We start from the raw sequence: 26350 nt of genomic DNA, 5'->3' as shown, positions 1-26350 counted from the left end.
AAAATACAAAAAGCACTAAAAATGCATGGGTGTGAATCAGGCCTTACCCCCGATGGACAGTATATTTTGTAGTGTTGAACCTTTGACCAGATAGGAGACTGAGGAGGTCTTCTCTGCCTTCTTTCTTCCCCTCCCCCCTTCCTCCTTTTAAGCTCTCTCTCAGCCCTCTTCTTCCCTTATTATCCCACCACCCTGTTTGCCTCCCCCCTAACCCCCTTTTTTTTTTTTAAATGTTATACTATTTTTTTATACCCTACGTTCGCTATAGGCCTTGTCCTCTGGAATCTTTCTCATAGCTGAGGCATGTTACCTATTTGTCATATGCACAACCCACTTTTTCTTTATGGCCCCCCTTCACTTCCAGGAATGGGGCTCCAGTTATCACCCAGCCTTCTATTCTTTTGATTAAAGGGTCACTAAAGGAATTTTTTTTTATCTAAATAGCTTCCTTTACCTTACTGCAGTCCTGGTTTCATGTCCTCATTGTTTGTTTTTGCTCTGATGTTGCTGTAATTCCTCTCTGTTCTGGACACTTCCTGGTTGTCTGTTTCCTGATCACCACAGTACTGGGAGATTTCTCACTGTGGTGACTAATCAAGGAGGTGTGATTACTGTGTGTCAAAAACTCCTCAGCGCCAATCCAGTTTCGTTTTGCAAAACCTTCACTGCCCTCTATTGGCTCTCTGGCTCTGTACATCAGAGAACCAGGAAACAACAAAACGAAACTAAACTGTAGGTACATTATATGATTGTTTTTTATCTATTTGTAATCATTTTTAAAAGGAATCAATTAACTATTATGTCTCTATACCCTGTAAACAGTCATTTCAGCAAAAACATTTTTTTCCTTTAGTGACCCTTTAAGTTATCACTGGGCTCGTTCCCTATATTATATTGCTACTGGTTTCCTCTGGACTGTGCAACTAATTACTAACTTTGTGCTGCACTTTGTAAATTCTGGTGTCTCTATTTTACCTTCTGTACTATTGTTTTGTGTGATTGTTTATATGATGCTGTTGTAAACCCTTCCTTTATCAAAGGGATTTCAAAGCTCTGAATATTTTCATTTTACCCAGAAATTCGGAATTGAACCATGTCTGTTATTGTCTCCCTTCCCCAGGGAAATTTTCTGGCTTCTGTAGATATCAAGAATGCCTTCCTGCATGTATCTATTTTTTCAGAGAACTAAGGTTTCCTACTAATATCTATGGGACTCCTAAATTACCATAAAAAAAAAAAACATATATTTGCAAATGTGTGCAAATGTGTGCGACCAATCCTCTGCTTTTAATATGTATAGTTAGATCGTTGAACTTGGCTTGCTGATTGGATGGTAAGGAGGAACCTGGTTAGAAATGTTTATTGCTTCACCTGTATTTTAGTTTGTCATCTATTTTATAGCCCCAAATAACCCCCCCCCCTTTTTTCTATATTAAATACCCCAGCTTTTTCTGTCAAGTATATATATATATATGTTTACCAAATTTCTTTAATAATGCAATATAGTCATGGACGGTGCATTATTTGAAAGTCTTGAAACTAATAACTTATTCCAGATTTATTATTTTCCCCCTATCCATTGTAATTTGATCCCTGCACATGCTTCATTTAAAGTTCCGCTCTCTCTTTCTTTTTTATTATACAATCAGGGATGGAGGTGGTTTACTAACCACCTCATTTAAAGTCCCATATTTTAACCCCCCCCCCCCCTTTATTCCAAAATGATGAGGGATGGAAGCATGTGAGTTGTGGGACTCGATTGTTTAAATCAGGTGTCTGCATTGACTTTATCTATTGCTGCAGTTCTTTTTTTTGTGTTTTTTTTTTCATTTCTTACCAGGCATAGGTGCAGGTGGGGACACACCCCCCAATCACCTGTCCTTCATATACCCATCAGTTTGTACATGCCTCCATTGAGGAGACTTAAAAAATGTGTAGTTAGGACTGCAGAATCGCAGGGAGCCTTGGCGATGGCTCTGCAGCTTAAAACATATATTTGCAAATGTGTGCGACCAATCCTCTGCTTTTAATATGTATAGTTAGATCGTTGAACTTGGCTTGCTGATTGAATGGTAAGGAGGAACCTGGTTAGAAATGTTTATTGCTTCACCTGTATTTTAGTTTGTCATCTATTTTATAGCCCCAAATAAACCCCCCCCCCTTTTTTTCTATATTAAATACCCCAGCTTTTTCTGTCAAGTATATATATATATGTTTACCAAATTTCTTTAATAATGCAATATAGTCATGGACGGTGCATTATTTGAAAGTCTTGAAATTAATAACTTATTCCAGATTTATTATTTTCCCCCTATCCATTGTAATTTGATCCCTGCACATGCTTCATTTAAAGTCCCGCTCTCTCTTTCTTTTTTATTATACAATCAGGGATGGAGGTGGTTTACTAACCACCTCATTTAAAGTCCCATATTTGAACCCCCCCCCCCCCTTTATTCCTAAATTACCAGTTCACAGCACTACACTTGGCACCTCTTCTGCATCTTGATTCTAAGTGCTGGCCCAATTTCATCTCAGTCAACTCTTTTGCCATCTTCATTGTGGACTGTTTAGTTGACCTCCTGCTGGGGAAAAATTAACAACGGTTGGGGATGAGTCCAGAGCACCTTATTTATCTTAGAGAAATCTTGTTTCTTGATAGGCTTTGATCGATTTAACTGTTTCTGCAGCGTTGGATCATCCTGGTGGATTTTCCAATGTGGATTAAGTTGGACAATGCCATAGCAGTGATGTAAATTAACAATCAGGGAGGTACCAGAAGCCTCACTGTAGCTAGAAAGGTACATCAGATCCTTTCCTGAGCAAAACTTCAAGTTTCAGCCTTGGCTCCTGTTTTCATCCAAGACAATTTACTTCCTCCCTCTGCACATTCTGGACCCCAGGGAAGTTGTTTCCTACATCCAGAGGTGTTCCAGGAACTGTGTCACTGATGGAGGATGCTGGATGTGGACTTTATTGCCTCAGGGTCTACAACAAACTGAATAGCTTTGTCTCCAGATACCGTGGAAGCAGTGACTGCTCTGGTGAATCCATGGGATCAGAATACCTTAATCTGTGCCTTTGTTTTCCCTGAATCTTCTTCAGAATTTGATTTGCAGGTTGTGGTGGAGGGCATCCGTGATCTTAATTTCTCCAGATTGGCTCAGATGGATGTGGTATGCCGGCTTGGTAGCACTTCTGGCAGAAGTTCCGTGGACTTTTCCAGCTCCTTTGTCGCATGGATAGATTTACTGCTTGGTCATTGGATTTATGCCATGGCTGTTGAACCCCCAGGTTTTAAGAGATGTTTTTTTGTGTCTGTTATTTCCATCATGTTAGTAATTAAAAAGACTGCTTTTTGCTAGGTTTATCTTTGGCCGTGGATGGGTTGCTTCCTTTGGTGTGTGTATTAGGACTTCAATCCTAGGAGTTTTCTCAGCCTTTGGCTCACTGAAGTATCATACTTCAGATTTCTGCCCTTTCTATACTGTTTCAGAGACTGTTGGTCTTTTATTCTCTGATTGAGAACATTTTACTTGGATCTTACATACAGGGAGTGCAGAATTATTAGGCAAATGAGTATTTTGACCACATCATCCTCTTTATGCATGTTGTCTTACTCCAAGCTGTATAGGCTCGAAAGCCTACTACCAATTAAGCATATTAGGTGATGTGCATCTCTGTAATGAGAAGGGGTGTGGTCTAATGACATCAACACCCTATATCAGGTGTGCATAATTATTAGGCAACTTCCTTTCCTTTGGCAAAATGGGTCAAAAGAAGGACTTGACAGGCTCAGAAAAGTCAAAAATAGTGAGATATCTTGCAGAGGGATGCAGCACTCTTAAAATTGCAAAGCTTCTGAAGCGTGATCATCGAACAATCAAGCGTTTCATTCAAAATAGTCAACAGGGTCGCAAGAAGCGTGTGGAAAAACCAAGGCGCAAAATAACTGCCCATGAACTGAGAAAAGTCAAGCGTGCAGCTGCCAAGATGCCACTATGCCACCAGTTTGGCCATATTTCAGAGCTGCAACATCACTGGGGTGCCCAAAAGCACAAGGTGTGCAATACTCAGAGACATGGCCAAGGTAAGAAAGGCTGAAAGACGACGACCACTGAACAAGACACACAAGCTGAAACGTCAAGACTGGGCCAAGAAATATCTCAAGACTGATTTTTCTAAGGTTTTATGGACTGATGAAATGAGAGTGAGTCTTGATGGGCCAGATGGATGGGCCCGTGGCTGGATTGGTAAAGGGCAGAGAGCTCCAGTTCCGACTCAGACGCCAGCAAGGTGGAGGTGAGTACTGGTTTGGGCTGGTATCATCAAAGATGAGCTTGTCGGGCCTTTTCGGGTTGAGGATGGAGGTCAAGCTCAACTCCCAGTCCTACTGCCAGTTTCTGGAAGACACCTTCTTCAAGCAGTGGTACAGGAAGAAGTCTGCATCCTTCAAGAAAAACATGATTTTCATGCAGGACAATGCTCCATCACACGCGTCCAAGTACTCCACAGCGTGGCTGGCAAGAAAGGGTATAAAAGAAGAAAAAACTAATGACATGGGCTCCTTGTTCCACCTGATCTGAACCCCATTGAGAACCTGTGGTCCATCATCAAATGTGAGATTTACAACGGAGGGAAAACAGTACACCTCTCTGAACAGTGTCTGGGAGGGCTGTGGTTGCTGCTGCACGCAATGTTGATGGTGAACAGATCAAAACACTGACAGAAATCCTGGATGGCAGGCTTTTGAGTGTCCTTGCAAAGAAAGGTGGTTATTATTGGTCACTTATTTGTTTTTGTTTTGTTTTGAATGTCAGAAATGTATATTTGTGAATGTTGAGATGTTATATTGGTTTCACTGGTAAAAATAAATAATTGAAATGGGTATATATTTTTTTTTTGTTAAGTTGCCTAATAATTATGCACAGTAATAGTCACCTGCACACACAGATATCCCCCTAAAATAGCTAAAACTAAAAAACAAACTAAAAACTACTTCCAAAAATATTCAGCTTTGATATTAATGAGTTTTTGGGTTCATTGAGAACATGGTTGTTGTTCAATAATACAATTAATCCTCAAAAATACAACTTGCCTAATAATTCTGCACTCCCTGTATATCTTCTCCTGTATGTTTCCCTGTGACTCCATGGGATCTGACTTTGGTTCTCTCTGTGCTTCAGAAACCAGAGTTTGAAGCCATTAGTGATATTCCTCTTTGTTTTCATCCATTTGATGGCATTACTTGTAGTCATCACCTCTTCAGGGTGAGTGTCTGAACAAGTGGCTTTATCCTGTAAGGAAACCTTTTCTGGTTTGCATAGAGCTAAGGTGTCATTAGGGCCCAGGATTTTCTTTTCTTTCTAAGGAAGTTTCAACCTTTGAAAAAGGTCAAACATATAAGCTTTACAGTAGTGCACCAATAAAATATGAAAACATGTATATAAACAATATTATAGATAAGCATGCAAATTTCCATAAACAATAAGACAATATTACAGTTCAATCCAATAAAATGTGATGAAGTTGAAACACCAAATCCTCTACTACTTGTGGACCAGGGCTGACGTGGACACTCTGAAGTTAGACCCCATGGACTATTTGGTGTCAAGGCTTGAGCATCTAGTTTTCCGTGAGAGACAAATCCACTGTATGCTAACACTGTGGATCAGCTCAGTCCTGGAAACGTTCCCTCACACTGGATCAGTATTGATTATAAAACCCCTGCAGTTGATGCTACCAACTAAATTTTTCCCTATAAACTTGCTCCCCCTAAAAAGGTACTTGAAACCATTTCCAGATTTTGCCATCACTACTAGCCTTTTTCAATTACCAGATACTGCCACCTCTGCTGGATTGTCACCATTACCTGCTCCTGCCAATTCTACTGGCTTGCCACTATTACCAGTTCTTTTCACCTTTACTGAGCCGCCACCTTCGACAGCTCCTGACAACTTCCCTGACCTTCCACCATTTCCAGCTCCTGACACCTATCCTGGCCTGCCACCATTAGTATCCCCTGCTACCTCTAACCAGCTCCTGAAACCTCTTATGGACTGCCACCATTACCAGCTCCTCTCTTTGCCTATTCCATTGCTGTTTTTCTCCCAGTGTTTCAGTGCTATGGCATTTCCAGAATATTGTGGCTATGTTTCTCTAAATAAATATACATATATTTTTTTATGTTTTATTTCATGATAGAAGCTGCCTCTTACACTGTGGCCTAATCAAGCTAGTTACATACTGTCCATTCACTGTGCTATACTGTATGTGTTGCTATTGTTTCAGAAATACTTCAAGTCTAATTTTTATTTTAAGATAAACACTGCCTTGTCTCTGGAATGTGGGAGTCATTGTTCTAAAGTGTTTTTGTGCACTTTTTTTTAATCAAACCACTGGCCAATTTGGTATGAATCTGAGGGGCTTTAACCTTTATTTTACACCTTCCTATTGCTAACTTCTGATGGTAAATTAAGACCTATCTACTACTTGAATAAAAAATAAAAATCAGGTGTCACAGTCAAAAATATAAGGTGTCACTGTATCCCAGGAAATAACAATTTTTTCAAGTTGTTATGAATTGGACTGAGGTGGTGTTGTATTTAACCACTTAAGGACCCGCTCATGTACATATACGTCGGTACTTTAAAGATGGATATCTCGGTAACGGCAGCAGCTGCTGCCACAACCAAGATATCCATCTGTTCTTAGAGCGGTCCTGTAAACGATAACGGTGGTCTCCGCGGCGGATTCGCCGCGAGATCACCGTTATCGGCGACGGGAGAGGGCCCCCTCCTCCGCCGCTCTCCCGCGCTCTCCGACGCTTACCGGAGCTGTCGGCAGCGGGGGAGGCGATTGGGTCCTTTCCTCTCCTCGGCTGGGATACGAGTGAGGGCAAGAAGGCCCCCACCCGTCCCCATAGCAGGGCGGAAGTGACGTCAAAATGTCACTTCCGCCCATGCTCTTTAAAGCAATATTTTCTTGTTGTCATTTTTTAAATGACAACATTTTAATTTTTTTATTTTTTTTGCATTTAAGTCTAAATATGGGATCTGAGGTCTTTTTGACCCCAGATCTCATATTTAAGTGGACCTGTCATGCTTTTTTCTATTCACAAGGGATGTTTACATTCCTTGTAATAAGAATAAAGTGACCATTTTGTGAGTGTGTGTGTGTAAAAATGTATAAAATAAATAAGAAACAAAAACATTTTTTTTTTTAAAGCGCCCCGTCCCGACGAGCTCGCGCGCAGAATGCGAACGCATACTTGAGTAGCACCCGCATATGAAAACGGTGTTCAAACCACACACGTGAGGTATCGCCGCAATCGTTAGAGCGAGAGCAATAATTCTAGCCCTATACCTCCTCTGTAACTCAAAAGATGCAACCTATAGAATTTTTTAAACGTCGCCTATGGAGATTTTTAAGGTTAAAAGTTTGACGCCATTCCACGAGCGGGCGCAATTTTGAAGCGTGACATGTTGGGTATCATTTTACTTGGCGTAACAGTATCTTTCACAATATAAAAAAAATTGGGCTAACTTTACTGTTGTCTTATTTTTTAATTAAAAAAGTGTTTTTTTTTTTTCAAAAAAAATTGCGCTTGTAAGATCGCTGCGCAAATACGGTGTGACAAAAAGTATTGCAATGACCACCATTTTATTCTCTAGGGTGTTAGAAAAAATATATATAATGTTTGGGGGTTTTAAGTAATTTTCTAGCAAATAAAACTATTTTAATCTTGTAAACACCAAATCTGAAAAACAGCCAAGGTCCTTAAATGGTTAAGCAAAGCTCCATTGGGGTAGGTACTGATGTGAATGTACACTATTAAAGTGCTGTATAACTTGATAGTGCTATATACAGTGCCTTGAAAAAGTATTCATACCCCTTGACATTTTCCAAATTTTGTCATGTTACAACCAAAAACGTAAATGTATTTTATTGGGATTTGTTGTGATAGATTAACACAAAGTGGCAGGAAAATGATCAATGATTTTCCATTTTTTTTTATAAATATCTGAAAAGTGTGGCATGCATGTGCATTTAGCCCCTCTGATACCCCTAACTAAAAACTTGTAGAACCAATTGCCTTCAGAAGTCACCTAATTAGTAAATAGAGTCCACCTGTGTGTAATTTATACTCAGTATAAATATAGCTTTGTTCTGTGAAGCCCTCAGAGGTTTGTTAGAGAACACTAGTGAACAAACCGCATCATGAAGGCCAAGGAACACACCAGAAATGGATACAATTGTGGAGACGTTTAAAGTAGGGTTAGGTTATATAAACATATCCCAAGCTTTGAACATCTCACAGAGCACTGTCCAATCCATCGTCTGAAAATGGAAAGAGTATGGCACAACTGCAAGCCTACCAAGACATGGCCATCCACCTAAACTGACAGGCCGGGCAAGGAGAGCATTAATCAGAGAAGCAGCCAAGAGGCCCATGGTAACTCTGCAGGAGCTGCAGATTTCCACACCACAAGACAACTGATAGTGGTGCAATCCACAAATCTGACCTTTATGGATGAGTGACAAGAAGAAAGCCATAAGAAGTCCCATTTGCAGTTTGCAAGAAACCATGGAGGAGACACAGCAAACATGTGGAAGAAGGTGCTCTGGTCAGATGAGACCAAAGTTTAACTTTTTGGCCTAAATGCAAAACGCTATGTGTGGCGGAAAACTAACACTGCACATCACCCTGAACACACCATCCCCACCGTGAAACATAGTGGTGGCAGCATCATGTTGTGGGGATGCTTTTCTTCAGCAGGGACAGGGACACTGGTTGATGGGAAGATGGATGGAGCCAAATACAGAGCAGAAAACCTGTTAGCGTCTGCAAAAGACTTGAGACTGGGATGGAGGTTCACCTTCTAGCAAGACAATGACCCTAAACATACAGCTAGAGCTAGAATGAAATGGGTTAGATTAGAGATGCACCGAAATTTCGGCCACCAAAACATGTCGGCCGAAAATGGTGTAATCTGCATTTTGATGATAAAAGGTGCCCATAATGGCATCAAAAACGCACATGATTTTGCCATGACTTTACTGTGCTTATGATTTGTTTTTATAGGTAATGTGACTGAAAAACGTAACACTGGGGTGTTGATGCGTTCTTGCTGTGTTTTCAATGCATTTCAACAGGGAGTTGCATTTTTTTTAACTGACCAAAAATGCAGCAAGCTGGATTTTTAACACCACAATCGAAGCGCAACAAGCCAGTGTAGAGACATACATAGAATTTAAAAGTATGCATTATTTTTTTTAGCTTTTCTTGCGCTAAAGGTGCCAATAATGGCAGAAAATAAATTCACATTAATTTAAATTGATGATATTAATTAAAAAGTCAAATATAATACAATTAGATATAAAAATACAAATATTTAAAAAAAACTGACACCAACATTTCTGTTTGGTACACCTTTAGTTTAGATCAAAGCATATTCATGTGTTGGAATGGCCCAGTCAAAGTCCAGACCTAAATCCAATTGAGAATCTGTGGGAAGACTTGACAATTGCTCTCCATCCAATCTGATGAGCTTGAACTATTTTGTAAAGAATAATTGGGCAAAATTGTCACTCTCTAGATCAGGGATATGCAATTAGCGGACCTCCAGCTGTTGCAAAACTACAAGTCCCATCATGCCTCTGCCTCTGGGTGTCATGCTTGTGGCTGTCAGAATCTTGCTTTGCCTCATGGGAATCGTAGTTCTGCAACAGCTGGAGGTCCGCTAATTGCATATCCCTGCTCTAGATGTACAAAGCTTGTAGAGACATTCCCAAATAGACTTGCAGCTGTAATTGCTGCGAAAGGTGATTCTACAAAGTATTGACTTAGGGGGCTGAATACAATTGCACACAACACCATTTATCATTTTCCTTCCATTTTACAATTATGTGCCACTTTGTGTTGGTCTATCACATAAAATCCCAATAAAATACTTTTATGTTTTTGGTTGTAATATGACATAATGTGGAAAATGTCAAGGGGTATGAATACTTTTTCAAGGCACTGTAAATACCTACTTCAGCTGATATGGCTTGCTGTTATTAATGAATGTCACTGTTCCAAAGGAACTGTACCACTCTCTCAGCATGTAGCTCTATGTACAGCTTAGTAGCCAGCTAAACAACCTGAACTCTTGAAAACGGCAGAAGAAACATGACTTTTCTGGTAGTTGCATTTAATTTATAATATGGCAGAACGAATAGTTGATGGAACTCATTGTCAACACATTACCTGTTTCCTAGCAACAGAACATTTCTTGCTTTAACATTTTACAGGTCTTGTGGCAATTTTTTGAACTTTAGAGCGAAAAGTTACTCTTCTCCATCCAATACTCTGATAAAACTTCTAGAGGGATAAAGAATGTAATCTTTTGTGTAAGAGCATTTCCTGTGTAGGAACTATGGACATGCTTGGGTCTGTTGACGATGGTAAAAAACAACCAAAAAACGCTGTATTTATGATTTCCCTGGACTTCAGTCTTGAGGGTACTTGGTGTCCAAAATGCGTTTAGCAACAGCTATCAATGTCTCATAAGCACCTCCTATAATCGATTAATGTGGAAGGTTAAAGATCCATAAACATTGTTTTTCTACCTTGTTTTTTTTAAGTACTTCTACCTCCGCTGCTGTCTTATCTGTAGAGATTGAACAACTTTCAACTCAAAACAATCTACTTGATTACTGGACTGATATTTTTAAAGCAATGTTAATCCCAAAACACAAGGGATTTCCTAAAGTGGGAACTTTAGTCAAAAAATTGAAGTGTATCAAATTCAAAACCAAACATTGTATATATAGCAGCTTACCAAGGGGAGCGGGCGGTAAGTGACGTGACTCCCATGGGAGTCTATGCCTGGAAGTGGGTAGAAATACCTCTGCACCCCCCCCCCCTCTGAAAGGTGCCTAATGTGACACCAGATAGTGGCAGGGTGGAAGTTCCATTTTTGAGTGGAACTCTGCTTTAAATACACCACCAAATTGAAGTCAATCACCAGTTTACACTTTATAATCAGTTACCGAAAACCTGGAAAAAAATAAATAGAAGGTAAGCATCCCTGTCAATGCCAAATGGGTTATCTCTGTAACTGATATACTCTGCTGGAGAGCTTGTTCTTTTGAAAAACAGACTCACTGGCCAGACCACCAGATGAAAACAGAAGAAAGAGAGCCTAAAAAAAGGAACTAATGCAGCCATCAGCATCTAGCAATTGGTAAGCTGCAACATAATAAATGTTTGCTTTTGTGTTTAATACTGCTTTAAGGTGGCTTGACTGTAAAATAGCAACAATGGCAGCCGATCTGATCCATCTGAAACTACAGTAGCAAACGGGGAGAGGTGTACATGGGCAGGCCAATATATCCAGAACAATGCAAAAGATATATTTTTTGATGCACTTTAAAGCTATGCAGCAAAAAAAAAAAAAAAAAAACATAACTAATCTGGTTTAACTGCTCGGGTTAAAAAGAGGGGTACTTTGTGGCACACATTTGCAGATGTGTACTCCTGATAAGTGTGATCCCTAATCTGCGTTCCCAATTAAGGGGCGTACAGTATATAGCAATGAACCAACATAGAGCTTACCTGGCAGCCCTTATGTCCTAAAGGTAAAGCAACACACCAGAGGCCTAATGCCGCGTACACACGATCGGATTTCTGATGGAATAAAATCCGATGGAATTTTTCATCGGAATTCCGATGAAGCTGACTTTCATCAGTCTTGCATACACACTATCAGACTAAATTCCGACCGTGCCAGAACGCGGTGACGTAAAACACTACGGCGACCCAAAAAAAAAACGAAGTTCAATGCTTCCAAGCATGCGTCGACTTGATTCTGAGCATGCGTGGATTTTTCTCCGATGGAGTTCCACACAGACGATCGGAATTTCCTATTGTTTTGTTTTCCATCGTAAAAATTTTAAACATGTTCTATTTTTATACACCGATGGGAAAAAAGACCGATAGAGCCTACACACGATCGGTTTTTCATCGGAAAAAACGATCGTGTGTACACGGCTTAAACATTGGTATCCGAAGACTTCCTGTGTGTCTGCACTCCAACTCTGACTTTGTTGGCAATCTAATACTTTGTTCATCTGGAACTGCATACATTTCATTGCCCAGTCTTTCTTTTCAGTTGCATATACTTTTACTAAGCAGATCTTGGAGCACGATCGTACACTTGTGAAATCATAGTTTGGCCAAAAATGTCGGTGCATTTAGCTGTTACTGAGGAATCTGATTCTTCTCTTTGCTTCCTGTCATATTTGTTCTCAACTTTAGAACTCTCTGGAAGGAAGGAGGCTGACCAGAGTGTAACAGTTGCAGTCGCAAGGAAAAGTTGACTCATAGTACCTGAAACTTTAAATAGGATTTGCGATCTTCAATAGGTTTAGCCCCAAAGCTTCTCCATTTCTGGAGGGGATGTGGCTTTCTGTGAACTGAGCACTCTCTAACAGGTCTTCCAAGTTTTGAACTTTTAGCTGTTTTGGCAGTCTAGGATTCCTGTGAAGGAGCATTTACTTATGTGCAGAACTATAATTATTTTGGCTGTACTTAGGTGGCATTTCTTTTCTGGTGAGCTGACCACTGGAGGTAAAGTAGTAGATAATGGGGTAATTTTTCATGCCTTGCATACACACGATCGTGAAAAAAAATATCTTTGGGCAAAGCGCGGTGACGTACAACAGGTACGACGGCACTATAAAGGGGAAGTTCCATTCGGATGGCGCCACCCTTTGGGCTGCTTTTGCTGATTTCGTGTTAGTAAACACTGAGAGACGATTAACGCTTTTCAGTCTGTTACAGTGTGACAAATGTGCTATCTCCATTACAAAGGCTAGTTTTACCAGAATGAGTGCTCCCATCTCATAATTTGCTTCTGAGCATGCGCGTTTTTTTTCCCGTCGTTAAAGCCTACACACGACCGTTTTTCACGATGTGAAAAACTACGAGAAAAAATAGAGCATGTTCTAAATTTTTAATGCCCATTTTCCACGTCTAGAAAAATGCTCTGGAGCCTACACACGATCGTTTTTAATGATCAAATTTAAAAATTGCATTTTTATCCTCATGAAAAACGGTCGTGTGTACGCGGCATAAAAGCCATCCATATTTCTTGTATTAATATTAAAGCTTTTATGGTATGGGTAAGTGCTACAAGCAGTGTCTAAATATGAGAGTGCTGATGAATAACCATTTTCCTTTATAAACTTCAATTTAAGAGTTGGGGGTTGGGGATCGCCAACCCTCCGCTATCCTTAGCATGCTGAAGCTGCTCCAGCCTGATCCTGGGGGCCTTACCATTCCACAGCAATCTCAGAAAAAGGGTGTTCACCACTCTGAAAACTTTCAAGTGTATAACCACTGGGGAATTGTGTAGAAAATACAATAATTGGGGCATTAGAATCATTTTAATCAGGTTAGCCCTGCCTGCCAGTGACATTTTAAGGTTATTCCAAGTGTTGATTTTATCCCTAAAGTGGGACAGCAGGGGGTACACATTAAGGGAGCAGTACTCTGAGGCCCTGTACACACGAGGAGACATGTCCGATGAAAAAGGTCCCGGACCGTTTTCATCGGACATGTCTTCTGGGATATTTTGGTCTGATGTGTGTACACACCATCAGACCAAAATCCCAGCGGACAGAGACCGCGGTGACGTGGCGGTGACGTGGCGACGTGCGCAAACCAGGAAGTTCAATGTTTCCACGCATGCGTCGAATCAATTCGACGCATGCGCAGGATTTCGGTCCGCTGGTTAGACGTACTAACCAGCGGACATGTGCGACGGACAGGTTTCCAGCGGACAAGTTTCTAAGCATGCTAAGAAACTTTTGTCCGCTGGAAAACGGTCAGGTAGGCGGTACACACGACCGAACATGTCCGATGAAACTGGTCCGCGGACCAGTTTCATCGGACATGTTCGGTCGTGTGTATGGGGCCTGAGAGTTTGGGTGATATTTGTACACCAAGGTTTTTGAAACTTAACCAGAGGCCGGGAGGACCACCTCCCGATCCTCATCTAACATCAACATCTTCTAGATTGTAAGCTCTAACGAGAAGGGCCCTCTGATCCTTCCTGTATTGAATTGTATGGTAACTATGTCTTCCCTGATGTTGTAAAGAGCTGCGTAAACTGTTGGCGCTATATAAATCCTGTATAATAATAATAACAGGTCTGTACCTTTGTATTCAGATGGGATCATTTGGGAAAAGCCGCTTCCATTCTCTTTCAGTTGCAACATTTATGCCACTTGCCTGTTTGCAATTGCTGGGAGTTAGACATATGATTTTGCATGGTGGTTCCTTTGTAACTAAGTTACGTAGTTAGTCTGATTGAAAAAAGACACAAGTCTATCTAGTTCAACCAATAAAAAAGGAAAACAAATATTTTTACAATCCTATACCCACAGTTGTTAGGCAAGCAAGTCTGAGAGAGTTGCTGGACATACTCCTAGTTCATTCTACCGGACAAAGTCATTTCTCTAGAATATCTGGTTCTTTTAAGATGTTTATGCAGAGCTGCTTTTTTCTAAATTGCAACCTCAGTTAAAGGTGTGGCAACTGCATTCTGATGCTTTAATTCAGCCTTTTGCTTTAAGCATGTTGACTTCCTTTACAGTAAATGATAGCTTTGCATGATCTGCTTCATTCATGCCTTAAAAGCCAAGGAACTTGTGAACGACAGCTTGCTTGATCTCAATGGCTTTAAAAACATTATTTTAGCCTCTTCATTCTGAAAAGTGCTTGTATGCTTAGATTGCTGTGTTTACAGTATAACATCTTCAGGCTTATATTTTCACCCTTAGACTCATATTTGCTATGCAATGCCCTATGGTGCTCAAATCCTCTGTGCTATTTTCTTTTCACTCTACTGCCCTCACATAACGTAGATCTATGTATGGTCAGGCTGCTAGAAAAACAAGCTTAAAGTGATTGTAAAGGCAGAGTTTTTTTTTTTTTTTTTTTCCCTAATGCATTCTTTGTATTAAGTTAACAAACTTTCAGTGATCATTTACCCCCCCAGCCCCACCTAAATACTTACCTGTGCCTGAGAGCAGCAGCAGTACTCTATGCCTCTCTCTCTACTTACAGGACATGGAGGCAGCCACAGGAGCCATTGGCTCCTGATGCTGTCAATCAAACCTTGTGAGGGGGAGCAGGGGGCAGGGCCGCGAGCCATGCTGTGTGTATCAATGGACACATATATCCCTGTTTACATGAGTGCCCCCATAGCAAGCATCTTATTATTGGTACGCTTGGAAGGGAGTAGGAGCCAAGAGCTTTGGCAGGGGACCCCAGATGAGGAGGTTTGGGGCTGCTCTGTGCAAAATCAGTAAGATTTTAGCAGAGCATGTAAGTATAACATGTACTGTTTAACAAGAAAAAAACAAAAAACCTTTAGAATCGCTTTAAAACTTTTGTTATTGTTGCATTTCTGGATTTGTTCTGAGCATGAATACACATCTCTACATACAAAGAGCATTGAATACAGTGAACACCTATGAATTACTAACACGTGAACAAGGTAGGAAAGTACATCCACTGCAGAATCCTAACATTGCAACACAACAGCTAGCCACATAGACACCAATATTCCTGCTGTGTGGATTATAATGCTTATGGATAAATAATGTCCTAGACTAGAGTTAGGAAGAGGAAAATTGGAAGATTGAGGCAGGCTCTTTTCACTACTAATGCAACTTCCTGGAGCCTCTCACTTATTTCTATCTGGAATAAAGCAGCTTGCTATATCTACTAATGGATATATAAGAAAAAGGTTTGGGACTTCGTGTGAAGCATGCAGACGGGGAGGCAACACAACAAATAATATATCTACTAATGACCAATAAGTGATGGCAATAAACTCAATACATAAATTAATCTGTAAATGTCTATATTATTATATGGCAGAATATGAAGTCTAGTACAGTGGAACCTCGGATTGCGAGTAACGCAGTTAACAAGTATTTCACAATACAAGCACTGTATTTTTTTAAATCCTGATTCGGTTTGCGAGTGTTGGCTCGCAAAACGAGCAAGATCCAAGCCAAAGCTGTGTGCAATACCGCGTTTGGTCTGAGGTGAGGGGGCGCTGGAGCAGAGCAGCGCCGTTCGGAAATGCTCAGAAAATCGCGGAAATACTCTGTTCACAAGCCTTTTCGAGGTTTTCCGAGTTCAGCTGAGGTGTCCTCTGGCCTTTCCGAGCGATTCCTAGGCTCTCCAGCACCCCCCAACACCGGTCACATGCGGTATTGCATGCCATTGAAGTCAATGCGGAACTAATTATTTTTGTTTCCATTGACTTCAATGGGGAAACTCGCTTATATGCGAGTACGAGCATTCTCCTGGAACGGATTATGCTCGTAGTTCGAGGTTCCACTGTATATATTTTTCAAAGCAGGTCAGGCTTTTTTTTCTATGTAAACACTTTGGTATAACAATAATGTGCCACATTGGCCCGGATTCACATACATCGGCGCATATTTATGCGGGCATAGCGTATCTAATATACGCTATGCCGACGCAGCGCACAGAGGCAAGCACTGGATTCACATAGCACTTGCTCCCACTCGCTCTTAAAGATACGCTAGGTTTCCTCTGCGTAAGCCAGCGTAGGTGGAAGTGGGCGTGAGCCATGCTAATGAGGCGTGACCCCATGCAAATTATGGGACAAGCGCCATAGAAGTACTTAAAATGAACGGCGCATGCGCCGTCCCGTGGCCGCATCCCTGTGCGCATGCTCGGAATCACGTTGGAACTCCTCCCTAAGATACGACGGATCACTGCCTACGACGTGAACGTAACCTACGCCCAGCCCCATTCACGTACTACGTAAACGACGTAAAATACGACGGCTGTGTTCCCTGGTCCATACCTTAGCATGAGTTGCGCCTCATATATGGGGAATAACTTTACCCCGGACGTACGACTTACGCAAACCGTGTATATTATGCGCCGGGCGCAAGTACGTTTGTGAATCGGCGTATCTCCCTCATTTACATATGTGCATAGAAAATCAATGGGAGCGGCAAATGCGCCCAGCCTAAATATGCGCCCACAATACGACCGCGTAGGCAAGTTACGTCGGTCGTAGGAAGCCTATTTTTAGGCGTATCTCAGATTGTGAGCACGGCGCACAGATACGACGGCGCATTGTTACACTTACGTGGCGTATCTCGAGATACGTCGGCATAAGTGCTTTGTGAATCCGGGCCATAGTGTTTTTTTTTTTTTTTTTTTTTAATTGACCATACTTAATTTGTCTCCTTCACTATGTATTTTTAAACATCTCAGAATCTCTTAGGTCTCGGTGATGTGTTGTATTAGCTGATATCTGCATTTCTAGAGGTCTTGCATTGTTTACCTATTGAAAAATAGAGATTTTAAACATTGTAGTTTTAGTGGTCATTGCTGACACATGTTAATTTCATGACTCGCCACAAGGGGGCATCTATTTTTGTTATAAGTGACTAAGATGACACATCACATTGATTTTCATTTTTTTTCTTTTCACAGCTTAACAGTATTGACTTCTCCTGCTGTGCAGATATAACTCAGTTTCGACAACTAAATTTGGATGACATTCGAAGAGCCTTCTTTTTGGTATGCTTTTTTTGTAGAGTGTTGGATAAATGATGATAGAAAAGATCTGTCTTGGGTGCAACATTTTTCTTTAATTAAGAAAAAATTGAGCTGTTATCCTTAACATTGTAGAGTGGTGAAATCCCCACAAATCAAATAGGCCCAATGGGCCAGATTCACAGAGGAGATACGACGGCGTATCTCCTGATACACCGTCGTATCTCCTGTTGTATCTATGCGGCTGATTCATAGAATCAGTTCCGCATAGATAGCCCTAAGATCCAACAGGTGTAATTGACTTACACCGTCGGATCTTAGGATGCAATACTTCGGCTGCCACTGGGGGGAGTTTGCGTCGTATTCCAGCGTCGGGTATGCAAATTAGCAGTTACGACGATCCACAAAGGTTTTTCCCGTCGTTACGTCGGCGCAAGTCTTTTTTTCCCGTCGCAAAGTTAGGTGTGCTTTAACATGGTGTAAAATTACTCCACCATGTTAAAGTATGCCCGTCGTTCCCGCGTCGCTTTTGAATTTTTTTTTTCCAGCGTAAGTACGTTACGCAGGTCGCGATTCACAAACACGTCGGGCCGCCGTAATTTCGCGCAAAGCAGGTCAGGAAAATTGCGAACGGAACATGCGCAGAACGTCCGGCGCGGGAGCGCGCCTAATTTAAATGGTTCCCGCCCCATTTGAATAGGGTGGGCTTGCGCCGGACGACTTTACGTTACACCACCGCAAGTTTCCAGGTAAGTGCTTTGAGGATCAGGCACTTACACTGAAAACTTGCGGCGGTGTAACGTAAATGGGTTACGTTACACCGCCGCAAATTTTCGTGAATCTGGCCCTTAGTCTCCGTTTTTTACTTTTCATACCTATCTATTTTACCCATTTGTTATTTCCATGTTAGCATTTTAAGTAAGAGGTGTCATACATTTTTATAGGGATTCAAAATCTGTTTCATAAAAAAACTATGTGAGTTTAGTAAACTGCAAAAAATAATCAGTGACTGGCCTTTTCCAAGCATTTGGAATAAGCCAACATAAATGTGCAGGTTTTCCCTATAAAATAAATACATATTTGCCCCTTATTATTTAGACCACATCGGAATCAAATTCTGGTTTACTCATCTCTATTTTAGTGATGCAATGTCCTAGAACTCCCTCACTGCTGCCAACCTATTTAACTGCTCTACTTCCTGGTTCATCATTTTCACCCATCTTGTTTGGTCAGTGGGGATGACTTAACTGCTGTGCATGTGTTTTTTTGTTTTTTTCTAAGTCTGATTTAGCTTGCTATGTTTGTCTGAGGATGACTGGAATTTGGGGAGTGAGTAAAGCCCCGAACACACGATCGGAATTTCCGATGGAAAAAGTCAGACAGACTTTTTCCATTGGAAATTCCGACCGTGTGTATGCCCCATCGGAGAAATTCCATCGGAATTTCAGATGAATTCCATTGCAGTTTAAATATAGAACATGTTCTATTTTACTCCGAAGGAATTCCGTCGGAATTCCGATGTGCTTTTGGCCGGGCAAAAGCCTGATCATGTGTAGGCGGCATAAGAGGTAACCTGCTGTTCAACAGTTGCTACTATGCCAACTCCCTAACCCAAACTCAAAATACAATCTGTTTTCTGAATGTATATAACATTGTCACAAAACATCATTCATCAGAACTACAGAACGTTGTGTTTGATACTGTCATGGTTACTAGAACCGGAAGAAAGCATTTGTTGGGTAGTTGATTGAGCATCAGATCTCACAGGGTCCCACATGTCTGACTTCTCGGACAAATCAAGTTAAGGATAGATATAACTCCTTCTTAGGTAAGCTTTCAGACTTATAGTAATTCAAAAAAATACATTTTCAAATCCTTGCATAATGTTGATCATAGATAAGGACAGCAGAGGGCGCATCTGAGTGTAGCAGTATAAAAACAAACTTATTCACACAATTGTCAAGTTACAAGACAATGTAGTAATGTCAGACATATACATGTAGAAACATCATTCAGGATCAGCTTCCAGATTGACTTTCACAGAACAGGATGACTACAGGATTGATGACAGAATTAACCCTTTACTTCTGTGAGTTGCTTTTCATTCACCTATTGCTACACTTAGTCTGCTGCTCCCGGTGGTGTCTCCTTTGCATTACAGCTACAGGTGCTGCAATCGCTCCCAGGGAAACGCATCCTGTTTTGCGAAGGTCTGTACCTGGAAGCTGACCCTGAATGACGTTTCTAAATGTATATGCTTGATATCACTACATTGTTTTGTAAGTTGCTAATTGTCATGTGAATAAATTTGTTTTGATACTGCTAAACTCAGATATGCCCTCTGCTGTCCTTATCTATTACTGTAGGAAATTTTCAGTCTCTTGAGAGGTGCACTACAGTGTTTTGGAATCACCCTACCACCTCACCTGAGCCATCTCCGTCCCATGTGTTGGTCACATACACTTCTGCACCATATCTCCCCACATACATAATGTTGGTCATGACTGCTTCCCTAATGTCAATGTCCTTCTCGGTTAAAAATAATATTTAAAAAAAAATAGTTTTTCTGTTACTTTTAGTTATATATTTACCTTACATACAGTATATATTTACATGGAAGGAACCATGTTTTTTTTTTCATTACACATTTATGCTATCTCTGACCAGATTGAAAACAATAGATTATCTTTAAGAATAATTGAGACCATCTTAAGTTAGATATACACTAGTAGATTTGCAAACAAAAGTTTTTGCATATATTCGTATGAACATATTTTGTACATTCAATGATTGATCGAATGTCGTTTGAAATTACTTCCAAAATTAGCTTTTAACATTTGATTTTTGAATAACTGTAATTTTCCTAATGAAAAACCACACACAATGTTGTTTGTCGCTAATGTGTACATTGGTGAAAGGTTTTCATCCTGCTCCTTCAAATTTTCTCATCACTATGGTCAGAAACAAACAAACAAACAAACACTAATACACACGATCATTTTTCGGGTTGTAAAAACAACGTTTTTAAAAAATGTCATTTAAAATGATCGTGTGTGGGCTTCAGAGCATTTTGCAGGTTCTGAAAAACGGGCAATTTGTTTTCGAACATGCTCTATTTTTTCACAACATTTTAAACTACCGGTATGTCGTTTTTCGGGTTGTAAAAAAATGATCGTGTGTGGGCTTTAACGATGTGAAAAACCTGCGCATGCTCAGAAGCAAGTTATGAGACGGGAGCGCTCGTTCTGGTAAAACTACCGTTCGTAATTCATCACGCTGTAACAGACAGAAAAGCGCAAATCGGCTTTTACGAACACAAAATCAGCTAAAGCAGCCCAAAGGGTGGCGTCATCCGAATGGAACTTCCCCTTTATAGTTGCGTCATACGTGTTGTACGTCACCGCGCTTTGCTAGAGCATTTTTTTTAACGATCGTGTGTAGGCAAGGCTGTTTTAATGATGAAGTTGAAAAAAACTTTGTTTTTTCTAGAGCCTAAAAAAAAAAAATTTTTTTACAACCCGAAAAATTATCGTGTGTACGCGGCATAAGGATTAGAAAATCGAGCAAACAAAAAGTTCCAAATGAAATTCTACTAGCTTATAGGCAGCTCTAGTGTTCCTTAAAGGATGAGTTCACTTAGGATATATTGATGTCCCCACCCCCCCACAAACAAGTTATAAGCTAAATCTTAGCTTAGTGAATTGTACAGTGTGTCTGCTGCCTCACAGCCTAGTTTCAGGAAGAAAAAAAATCAATTATTCTCTATGGAGTTGGTTCATATCTCCACTACAAGTCGCCTAAAGCCAAATGACTGAAGCTCAAAAAGTTTTGTAACGTTTTTGTAGCTTAAATTGGGCAGCTTGGTGTGTTTTTGAAGCATTTTTTTGTTCCAAAGGATTGCATGGAAACACTTTTTTTCACACACTTTTGAGTGTTTTTCTGCAATAATGAAATGAAAATAGACAAATAAGAAGATAAATAAAATAATAAATAAAAAAAAAACAACCCTAACATCAAGCCCTAACCCGTAACAGTAATATTAACCCCTAATCTAACAAAATAAATAAATAAAACAACCCCTAAGGCCTCGTACAGACGAGGGGTTATCCGCTGGAAACGGTCCGCCGGACCGTTTCCAGCGGACATTCCTCCTCCGTATTTTGATCCGATGGCTTGTACACACCATCGGATCAAAATCCGCGCGGAAAACATCCACGGTCACATGTCGCGCCGCGACGATGACGCGGCGACGTGCGCGACGCTGGAAGGTAATCACTTCCACGCATGCGTCGAATCATTACGACGCATGCGAGGGATGGGAGCGGACGGACTGATCCGGTGAGTCTGTACAGACGACCGGATCAGTCCGCTGGACTGGATCCCAGCGAATAGATTTTGTAGCATGCTACAAAATTTTTATCCGCTGGGAATCCGTCGGCTGGATTTTTATCCGCGGATAGATCTGGTCGTCTGTACGAGGCCTAACTCTAACCTTTAAACTCCAACCCTTAACGCCTTACCAAAAAGGAAAAACAATTTTAAATGTATAATGATAAATAAATATTAAATGAAAAAGCTGAAAAACATGGCAACAAATAATGAAACTAATGATATTTTTCTGTATTGGCTAATTACAAAATGCCAACGCTCAAAAATGCTTTAAAAACGCTGTACACAAAAGCTCAAAACTACGCATACAAACTCCCCAAAAACATGACACTCAGGTGTGATTGATGTCCTTGCTAAAAAGTGTCTCTTTATGCAAATTACATATCTCCTGAGACCAGTAGTGTATTTAGGTTTTTTTGCTGCCCTAGACCTGACTGAACTCGTGCACCCTCTAATTTAAATATGACCCACCCCTTCCTGTCAAAGCCACACCCCTTGCTGTTAAGACCCACCCTGACATTTTCGAGTGGAGACACTAGTTCTGAGGGCCTGGGGGGGGGGCAATGGATTCCCTTAATTTGCATAGATTTCCTATCACTTCCTGTTTGGCTATGGGGCAGAAAGTGAAGGGAAGTCTCTGCAATGGGACAGGGATGGTAAAAAGTAAACCAACAGGGGCTATGACCCTCCCTTACTCTATCCAAAGAATCAAGGGGAAAACACGTGTTGCCTATAGTTCTACTTTAAGCACAAATTTCTGATAATTTTATGGAGAGGACTAAGAAGATATAACTATGCCAATGGTGCAGCAGAAAACATAGCACAGTGAGGAAGGTTTGTGGTCCAGGATGATGGGACAGTCAAAATTAAAAGACGCCCCCAAAGTTGCGGAATGCCATCCGCCTGCATACCGGAAGCAGTGCGGCCGCTTTATGGGGGCGTTAGACTAATTTGCCTCTAAGCCCAGTCCGCCCCATAAGATTGGCGCTACACTAACAGTGTAGTGCAAGCCGGAAGGGACTCTTTCCATGCTGCCCCCCTGCAAAGTGCTGCCCTAGGCCTGGGCCTTGTTGGCCTAGGCCAGGATACAGCATTGCCTGAGACCTAGGCTATGTGCAGAATGTGGTGGCTTGGTGACTTGATAAGATCTGTGGAAATATTGACTTACCCAGAAGACATAAACAGAATCTCTTGTAGGATATTTAGATCCTATAGGTTGTGATCCTGGCTGAAACTAGACCGAATAACCGGCATGGTGGGTCAAGGGAGTAGCAGAGCTTAAGACTAAAGCAACTATTGTCAAAACATAAGGGGTGCAGAGGAAAGTACAAAAATACAATTTTAGGTAACAGCACTGAGACTAACTGCTGTCATGGCAATTTGGGTTTGTATAAGCAATCAGAAACAGACACAGCAAAAGGTGGAGGGGAGAACACAAAAAAATGCACTTATGCACCAGGTGCTGGGATGATGGTTATTCTTCCGGACACTGATTTTAAAACCGCATCCGTTTTTGGTGTCTCTGGAGCTATTGGTGGAGTTCAGCCCTGTAGCTTCCAGTTGTCAGGGACAGCTTGATTCCAACACTGAGGCCCCGTACACACGTCCGAGAAACTCGACGGGCAAAACAAATCGTTTTGCTTGTCGAGTTCCTTGTGAAGCCCCTGAGGATCTCGGCGAGCCAAGTTTCCTCATTGACTAACGAGGAAATAGAGAACATGTTCTCTATTTGGCTTGACGAGTTCCTCGTCGGTTTCCTTGGCCAAAAGTGTACACACGACCGAGTTTCTGGGCAGAATACGGCTCCGATCGAGTTTGTGGCTGAATTCTGCCGAGAAACTCGGCCGTGTGTACGGGGCCTTAGTCCAAAAACCGAACTGATCAGCTCCTGGGATTTTGATCCTGCTCCACAGTTCTCCAACCATAGGAAGTTTCCTAATATGAAGCTAAAAGGGGTAGGGGGGTAACATTACTGCATATGATAGGTGTGCTTTAATGCAACATGGCAAACTCGTAAATAACCATAAAACTTTTTAACCGTGTCTGCTTTCTATGTTTAATAAACATTTTCCTTTACATTTCTTTAGGTGTTCTTCATAGTTACAGCCTTTTTCGGTACTGGGAATATAGCATCCATTAACAGGTATGATGGAAAGATAAAACCAGAATAATACAAGCAGCTGAAAAAATATTGGTAGCTTAATAATAGGCATGTTACAACTGATATCCTATTGTTTACCTATGGCAGCTGCAGCCTGTTGTTAAAGAGGGGCTTCTGTCATATAACAAAAAAAAAAAAAGAAAGTCAACAGCTACAAAAACTGTAGCTGCTGACTTTTAATAATAGTACACTTACCTGTGCGAGGATCCATCGGTGTCCTCACCTGCCCAGTTTCTTCACTAGGCATTGGCCCCTGGTGCCAGCATACTAAGTGTGGGCAGCTGGCTGTGACTGCTAGCAGCTCCACAGCCGGCTGCTCACTGCACATAGGTGTGCCGTGTTGTGCCAATTGATTGGTCTCACAGCTTTCTGGGACCTGTGGCATGTCCCAGAAGGCTGTATGTGAAAGAGGGGAGTGGGGTCAACCGTGGCGATCTGACAAAGTGGAGGAGCGTGTACCTGTCAAAGTCAGGTACCCGCTCCCTCCCAAAAAAAAAATATGTGCCAAATGTAAAGGAGAGGTGGGAGGGAAGGGAAGTAAAAGGGATCTTAATAGGCCTGCAGTATTTCTGCTTCACATTGTGTTTCCTATTTTTTCTCTTTAGCTTTGACCCAGCATCTGTGTATTGTTTCCTCACTGTGTTTAATCCATTTGTGATGGGAGCTTTAATGATGTGGAAGGTAAGTTGCTAAGTCTCTATAAAGTTGGCATGTCTTAATATTAGCCTAAGAAATTACAATATAACTAAAGGCAAAACTTTTTTTTCTATTTTGGAAAGAGCAGGGAGGGATTAGAACACTTGTCAGTTTTTATTGCTGTGTCCCTGTTAACCACTTGCCGACCAGCCACCGTCATTATACTGCAGCAGGTTGGCACGATCCCACGAGCCGTTGTAGCTATACATCGGCTGTTTTAAGTGGGATAGCAGGCTGTGGGTGTGCCGATGCTGGTTGCTGGCGGTCACGAACAATTGCGGGCACGAGAGGCAGAACAGGGGCGTGTGTGTGTGTGTAAACACACAAATCCCTATAATATAAGGAGAGGAGAGACTGATGCGTTCCTCCTAGCTAGGAACCACGATCTGTCATTTCCTATAGTCAGTCCCCTCCCCCCACAGTTAGATTGCTGTATAATTGTCAATGGTCCCAAAAATGTGTCAAAAGTGTCCCATCTGTCCGTCATAATGTTGCCTTTCCGATAAAAATCGAATAGCGCCGCTATTACTAGTAAAAAAATAATAATAATAAAAATGCCTTAAATCTACCCTCTATTTTGTAGACTCTATAACTTTTGCGCAAACCAATCAATATACGCTTATTGCGATGCATAGTAGCCCATTATGCTTTACCTTTGCAGAGAAAGAGGAAGTAAAACACATCAGAGTTTACTTTCACTTTAATTTGCATGTATAGTAAGAGTCCAGCCAGATGTAAACCAGATCTGTTTAACACATTGTAGTAGTGACCTGTCACCAACATCTCCACAGACCTGGCCTGCGTGTCGCTCTGGGGTGAGAGTCAGGAGGGTCACCCGAACTCAAATTACCTGGGACGAACAAATGAAATCCATCCCCTGGTCTGCAATTAAGTATAAGGTGAACATCTGAGATTGGTGTTGATGCCTATTTTCCATCAGTGTATTGTAAGAATTTAATCACAAGGGGGTTGATCCATCCCCCCTCTTTTCACGTGTGAAGGTGTTGGTGACAGGTCACTACTACAATGTGTTAAACAAGATCTGTTTACATGTGTGTAATCTGTGCATATGCATTAAAGTGAAAAACCTTGCTGCAGACCCCTCTTTTTTATATTTTTTTTTTACCTGAACCCGATCCGATCCAGCAATGTGCACTAGCGCAGCAGCTCCAGCTGCTGTTGCTCAGCTTATTGGACAGATTGATAGCAGTGGGAGCCAATGGCTCTTGCTGTTGTCAATTAAAAGCTGTGACAAGAGCAGGGGGCGGGGCAGAGTCAATGGACGCAGCAGCGGGACTCTGGAGAGAGCCCGCATGGGTGCTACCATGGAAAGCAGAGTTTCGTGGGGGCACCCAATGAGGAGGAGGAGGAGCCAGGGGCGCTGATGGGGGACCTCAGAAGAAGAGGATCAGGCTGCTCTGTGCAAAACCATTGTAAGTATAGGCATGTTTGTTATTTTTATATAAAAAAAATAATCAAAGGTTTACAACCTCTTTAAAGTA

At 41.3% G+C, this 26350-nt stretch overlaps 1 protein-coding gene across 2 annotated transcripts in view; it reads left to right on the top strand.

Moving 5' to 3' along the window:
• The window catches only part of PIGN (phosphatidylinositol glycan anchor biosynthesis class N), a 453184-nt gene that overhangs the window by 366074 nt on the left and 60760 nt on the right, over positions 1 to 26350 (top strand). For both annotated transcript variants that reach the window (XM_040353586.1, XM_040353585.1), the window contains exons 23-25: positions 17540 to 17626; positions 24079 to 24134; positions 24758 to 24833. In XM_040353586.1, the coding sequence (XP_040209520.1) occupies positions 17540 to 17626; positions 24079 to 24134; positions 24758 to 24833 (219 nt within the window). The remainder of the gene's footprint in view (positions 1 to 17539; positions 17627 to 24078; positions 24135 to 24757; positions 24834 to 26350) is intronic.

This window comes from Rana temporaria, chromosome 5 (genome assembly GCF_905171775.1).
Source record: "Rana temporaria chromosome 5, aRanTem1.1, whole genome shotgun sequence".
Lineage (NCBI taxonomy): Eukaryota > Metazoa > Chordata > Amphibia > Anura > Ranidae > Rana > Rana temporaria.
This window is presented reverse-complemented; position numbering and strand designations above follow the sequence as displayed.